General features: G+C 42.2%; 1 protein-coding gene across 1 annotated transcript; it reads left to right on the top strand.

Annotated features, from left to right (window-relative positions):
• The first annotated feature begins 2,763 nt into the window (after positions 1 to 2,763).
• On the top strand, positions 2,764 to 6,249 carry LOC125201299 (26S proteasome regulatory subunit 4 homolog A-like). The gene is made up of 6 exons (XM_048099357.2): positions 2,764 to 3,267; positions 4,319 to 4,564; positions 5,150 to 5,319; positions 5,390 to 5,606; positions 5,726 to 5,866; positions 6,022 to 6,249. The coding sequence occupies exons 1-6, from the start codon at positions 2,794 to 2,796 to the stop codon at positions 6,103 to 6,105; spliced, it is 1,332 nt and encodes a 443-aa protein (XP_047955314.1). The 5' UTR covers positions 2,764 to 2,793; the 3' UTR covers positions 6,106 to 6,249.
• Positions 6,250 to 6,479: the final 230 nt, after the last annotated feature.

Here is a 6,479-nt window from a genome sequence, read left to right as displayed (position 1 = left end):
ATACCCTTCCCACCCTGGGAGCACATATACAAAGTTAAGATGTTGATTGCACACTACTTATGTGCTTGTGCAAATTTGGCCTTTCCTCGAACGGTATTTTGGCTTCGCATCTTTTGCTACTTGAACATTGATGTAGGTCTCATCTATTGCCCCGAGACAACATCTGATGGTAACTCCCATCAATATAATATATCCACAAAAGATATTATCTAGGTCTAAATTATATAAATAAGTATTGATATTAATATTAACATAAGAGCATCCACAATGGCAATAGGCCAGCCACTCTCTCTCCCTGCCACGTCATCAGCACTAAAAATCCACCTGCCACATCATCATAAATCGGCTAGCCTAAGGCCAGCCACAGGCTAGCCGCAATAAAAATAATTCAAAAACAACTACATTTACAAAATTAAATTTACGATAAATTACGGAATAAAATTTACGAGACATATACGGAAAAATTCATTATTTTCATTTTAAAAAAAGTACATTCATTTAAAAAAATTACATAATAAAGAAAAAAACTATCGTCGTGCAGTCTTCCGTGCCCACAACTCTTCAATTATATCCTTTAGGAGTTGAATATGAGCATCAACTTCGCGCATGTCGGCATGTGCTTGGAGACGGCCGGCTTCATCGTGAGGTACCCCCTTCGTACGTTGGGGGTGGCCACGCTGTGGCTTGGACCGGCTGCATTAGGATCATCATTGGCCCAATTAGTCAGTTGTACGCCTTCGTCTTCGACGATCATGTTGTGCATTATAATGCAGGTGTACATTATATCAGCAATGCATTTGACATCCCACAAACGCGTTGGACCCTTAATTGCCGCCCATCGAGACTGGAGCACACCAAATGCGCGCTCGACGTCCTTGCGCGCCGACTCCTGTCGTTCCGCAAAGTAGGCCTTCCTGTCATCATTTGCGTGCCTGATCGTCTTCACAAAGACAGGCCACCTAGGGTATATCCCATCCGCCAAGTAGTAGCTCGTATCATGCCGGTTGTCGTTGGCCACAAATGAGACGGTCGGACCGATGCCCTGACACTTCTCGTTGAAGAGGGGCGACGAGTTGAGGACGTTGAGGTCGTTGTTCAACCCGGCTACCCCAAAATACGCATGCCAGATCCACAGCCGGTAATCAGCTACGGCCTCGAGGATCATCGTGGGATTCTTTCCCTTGTAGCCGGTTGGACAGTTCTTCCAATCCCAATGCATACAATCTATGCTGCCTAACATTTCGGGGAACCCATGCGGCTCCCCGTGTATCTGCATCAGATACTGACAATCTTGGGGGGTAGGGCTTCGAAGGTACTGCTCACCGAAAATTTGAATCACGCCCTGATAGAAAAACTTCAGACATTCAGAGCAGTCGTCTCACCGATGTGGAGGTACTCATCCCACATGTCTGTCGTGCCTCCGTAGGCCAACTGCTTGATTGCCGCCGTGCACTTTCGAATAGGGGTGTGGCCGGGTCTGCCAGCCGCATCGTGCCTGAAGTGGAAATACAGATATCGATGCTCCAAAGCTTCAACGATACGCATAAACAACTCCATGCGCATTCTAAAACGCCGCCGAAACATGTTTGCGTTAAACCGCGGGTCCGGTGCGAAGTAGTCGTCATATAGCCGCCGATGTGCAGCTACGTGGTCCAGATCAATCACTGTTCGGCGGTGGACAACGGGTCGAGGGCGAGGTACCGCCTGCTGTTCGACCCTTTGCATGTACCGCTCTATCTCGCGGTTCATGTAGGCCTCCATAGCCTCGTTCATCCGCCGTTCGTACTCCTCAGCATCCCCACCACTACCACCACTGCTACCACCCGCGTTACTCATCGCTCGATGTTGCTCTTGTACAGAAATCTAGAGAGAGAGAAAACTCGTTAAAACAAGTGGTGCAAATGAAAATGAAACTAACATCGCGTATATATAGTGTTTTAAAAAAAATTCAAAAAAATAAAAATTAAAAACGGCGTTGGCCGATCGCTCGCCGATCGGCACGCCACAATGGCAGCCAGCGCCGGGAAATCGGCGTGCGCTCGCCGATTTCTACGCCGATTTGTCCCTGGCCGGTCCCAATGGTTCGGCTAGCCGACCGACTAGCGACGCGAATCGGCTAGCCGGTGCGCTAGCCGCCATTGTGGAATGCTCTAAGGATAGTTTATTTTTTACCTTAAACCACTTTCATCTATTGTCGCCATAGTCATTCGGAATGGGTATGGGATGGACTATCAGTACGCCCTGCATGCGGATAATGGCTCGTAAAATATAGTGTATGTAACATGACATTGTGTATCCAGATCTCAAGAAATCGAACCGTATGACGCGATTCTTCTTGTGGTGTGCAAGAATCCCTAAGAACATGGCGACTTGTTCCTTGATAATTATCCAAACATGACACAACAATCACCCTAGCCAGCCAATTAATTGGTCTGACCTGCTTGGGTCGGGCATTGAGTGTGCTTTTTTGACGATTTGTGGGTTTGGGTACTTGGTTTTTTCGGGTTGGATACCCATAAATACCTGAATTCCCAGCCCTAACTAGGAATCAGAATATTTAAGAAAAGCTAGGAATTAGAATCGTAAAAAGTTGTACTACTATTTTCATTATATTTCAGAATTCTGATTACTTTTTCAGTTTAAAATGTTAATTTAATTTAATTCGTAAATAATATATATGCATCGATTGAAGTCATTAAAATTTAATAATGTGTAGGTAATTTGAATCAAAGAGAGAATCTATAAATGATTTGAAGATCTAAAACTGCCCTAATTTAACACAACACAAACACAATGGGTCAGGGCACTCCCGGCGGCCTCAATCGCCAGCCCGGCGACCGCAAGAACGACGGCGACAAGAAGGACAAGAAATTCGAGCCTGCCGCCCCTCCCGCTCGCGTCGGCCGGAAGCAGCGCAAGCAGAAGGGCCCCGATGCGGCTGCTCGGATACCCGCGGTCACGCCTCTCACTAAGTGCAAGCTGCGCCTGCTCAAGCTCGACCGAATCAAAGATTACTTGCTTATGGAGGAGGAGTTCGTGGCCAATCAGGAGAGGCTCAAGCCCCAGGAGGAGAAGACGGAGGAGGATCGCTCCAAGGTCGACGATCTGAGAGGCTCCCCCATGAGCGTCGGCAATTTGGAGGAGTTGATTGACGAGAATCACGCCATCGTTTCCTCCTCTGTGGGGCCCGAGTATTACGTCGGGATCTTGTCGTTTGTCGATAAGGATCAGCTCGAGCCTGGCTGCGCGATTCTTATGCACAATAAGGTAGTAATCTTTACTCTCAATTTTGAAAAACTTTGATTTTCGATTTTTACAGAATTTGCAGAATTTAATTCGAACTGTAAAATATTGAGATTGTGCATCTGTTCAAGTTCTTATCTTTGGGTATAGGGTGTCCGTTATTTTGATTTTAGCTAGTTCATTGCTTAAGAGTATATGATTTCCTCTCTAATTCATGTTAGATGCACCTGCTTGAGGTGAGGTTTTAAGATTCATACTCTTGGTGAAGAGTAAATAAGGCTAAAACTGTCATTCGAGAGCTTCTGGCTTGAATTGTTCTTGACTTTAGCACTTGTATACACCTTCTACTTGGAAGCAGTAGTCCTCACAGAACAAATAGATCATATTTGCCAATTTGGGATATCCTTTAAAAATAGAGCAATTCTATTTCTAGAAACTTTTTTCTCTCTAATGAGGTGTGTCCTATTATTCACTAACAATGCTCCAATCAAGTGTTATCTATTTTTTAAGACGAAGGGAGTAGTGTGTAAAGTTTAGGTTTAGGTTTGGGATTTGGCAGTTAATCTTTGATCCATCTGCCTAGCATTTGATATTGTTCGGTGGGTGTCTAATGGATTTCCTGAAATTCTTTTCCCGGTAGAATGAAGTCATGGACTATGTTAAATTTCTGACAAAGAAGATAGATGATCATTTAGAATTGCAAAAACTTTTGAATTCTTATTGAAATGATTTTGCTTGTCCACCATAGAATAGTATCTCCAAATTTTATTTTTAAGACTTCACTCTCGTTCCCTCCAGATAATGGGACTCAAGGAACTTTGCTTTTAGATTTCTGGATTAGTTAAGGCCTTAAGGGTTGATGAGTACTTTCATAAAGTTAAAGATTTATTCTTTTGACTGGATTCACAGACTTTGTAACCAAAAAGGAGGTGCATGTGTTTTATATTGCAACGAAATATAGTTTCAGAGAAAGCCAAAACCTTTCCTTGATAAAGGGGGCGCCTATGGTGATTGAGTTCCCTATACTGTTGCTGTTCAAATAATCTTATATTGGGTGTGCCTTGTCTGGTTTCAGGTTCTATCTGTTGTTGGACTGCTTCAAGATGATGTTGATCCAATGGTATCTGTGATGAAAGTTGAGAAGGCTCCATTAGAGTCGTATGCAGATATTGGTGGTTTAGATGCCCAGATCCAGGAAATTAAGGAGGCAGTTGAGCTTCCATTAACACACCCAGAATTGTATGAGGATATTGGTATTAAACCCCCCAAAGGTGTCATATTATACGGAGAACCCGGAACTGGAAAAACTTTACTTGCAAAGGTAAATGAACTTGATAGTGTACACTAGCTTCTATATGTTTCCTCTGTCTATGCTGACAGAATTGGACTATATATAGTTCCATTCCCATTTAAAGAATGATGAATTGGGGTGCACAATGCTTGTAGTATCTAATGAAGAAAACCAAGGAAATTATGATTTGCATTTTTGTTTTGTGCATCATGTGCCTTATGTTTTCCAAAGTGAAGTCTGTCATAGTTTGATTGAGTGGTGTCTTAATGATGGCTTTTGACCTTGAACTGCCTGGAGCCATATTTGTCAAACTGGAGACGACCTTCTCATCACTCTGAGAACTGTTATGAATTGACACATTAATCCATTTGATCCCTTATATGGGCTTACGCTGAAAGAAAGGGGGCTTATTGGGAACATATTTTGTGGTTGTAATTACTTTTACATTTTTCAACTGAAGTCATATTTTGTGGATGGTTCCTTCACACTGTTTCCCTTAAAGTGCAGTATGCTATTCTCCTTAGTCTACTTATTGCTTTATTCAGTTGGTTTACATATTCAGAGTTTATGTTTGTAAGGTGCTTAGTTCTCATTTTTTTACTTCCAAATTTCTAGGCCGTGGCAAATTCTACATCAGCAACTTTCTTGCGTGTCGTTGGAAGTGAATTAATTCAAAAGTATCTGGGAGATGGTCCTAAATTGGTCAGAGAACTTTTCAGAGTTGCTGATGACCTCTCACCCTCTATCGTCTTTATTGATGAAATTGATGCAGTGGGAACAAAAAGGTAACATCAAGATGATTGCTGCCGATTACTTTTTGCCAGGGTATTTATTGGATAAACTCTCTGTGACCAGGTATGACGCCCACTCGGGTGGTGAACGTGAAATCCAAAGGACTATGCTGGAATTGCTGAACCAGTTAGATGGTTTTGATTCAAGAGGAGATGTGAAAGTAATCCTCGCAACAAACAAAATCGAAAGTCTTGATCCTGCTCTCCTTCGGCCTGGTAGAATAGACAGGAAAATTGAGTTCCCTCTTCCCGATATCAAGACAAGGAGACGCATTTTCCAGGTAAATGTAGCTTTCATTACGAGTTATTGCCAAAAAGTGATGCTGGTGTTACCTCGTTAATTCTGATATAGCCATTGGAGTGAAGTAGAAATGCATTATTTTGATGATTTGATGCTTAGATACACACATCAAGGATGACACTGGCCGAGGATGTGAACCTGGAGGAATTTGTTATGACGAAAGATGAGTTTTCTGGAGCTGATATCAAGGCCATATGCACTGAAGCCGGCTTGCTTGCTTTGAGAGAGCGGCGAATGAAGGTTAGATAAACCTTTCATTAATTAAGATACTATAGAAGTAGGTTTTTTTGTTTCGCCTTTTTGGTTCGACTACTTCCTGAGTACTCCACTAGCTTTAAAGTAGAATAGTCGTGGTTGGGACATATTTTAGATGCAGTTTCAAATTTTATTTTCAGGTGACTCATGCTGATTTCAAGAAGGCAAAGGACAAGGTTATGTTCAAGAAGAAAGAGGGAGTTCCTGAGGGGCTATATATGTGATCAATCTAAGCCTGCTGTTTCGCAGACATATGGCAATCTGTGGTTTTGTATCTTACCATGAGAGGATGTATTCATTTAGCTTGTTTAAAATTGATATCCATTTCTTTCTATTCCTTAATCTCATGTTTCCAATTCAGTATTTCACATCGATGGTCAATTTGACATCTTATAATTCGAATTCCATCCCTAGACGAGTTATGTACCCTATCAAACATGGCCTTAGTGGATACTAAAATGTGCAATGATAAGTTATTCTTGATTGGCTATGAACTTACAATAAGGTGTCGTTCAGTTTGTTAGACAAGAAGATTATTGTGACAATATAATAGAATTTGCTTAGGATTAAATTCGGCAGAGGTGAAAATGTGTTGGAT

Source organism: Salvia hispanica, chromosome 2 (genome assembly GCF_029641045.1).
Source record: "Salvia hispanica isolate PSC_SH4W2 chromosome 2, Shi_PSC_v1, whole genome shotgun sequence".
NCBI classification, from domain to species: domain Eukaryota; kingdom Viridiplantae; phylum Streptophyta; class Magnoliopsida; order Lamiales; family Lamiaceae; genus Salvia; species Salvia hispanica.
Note: the sequence above shows the minus strand (reverse complement) of the source record. Positions and strands in the feature narration are given on the sequence as shown.

What these genes read in the sequence shown, in the direction of transcription:
- LOC125201299 (XM_048099357.2), top strand. Translation starts at nt 2,794, where the DNA reads ATGGGTCAGGGCACTCCCGGCGGCCTCAATCGCCAGCCCGGCGACCGC. An exon ending in GATGCAGTGGGAACAAAAAG is followed by an intron (nt 5,320 to 5,389) that starts GTAACATCAAGA and finishes CTCTGTGACCAG; the next exon opens with GTATGACGCCCACTCGGGTG. An exon ending in CAAGGAGACGCATTTTCCAG is followed by an intron (nt 5,607 to 5,725) that starts GTAAATGTAGCT and finishes TTTGATGCTTAG; the next exon opens with ATACACACATCAAGGATGAC.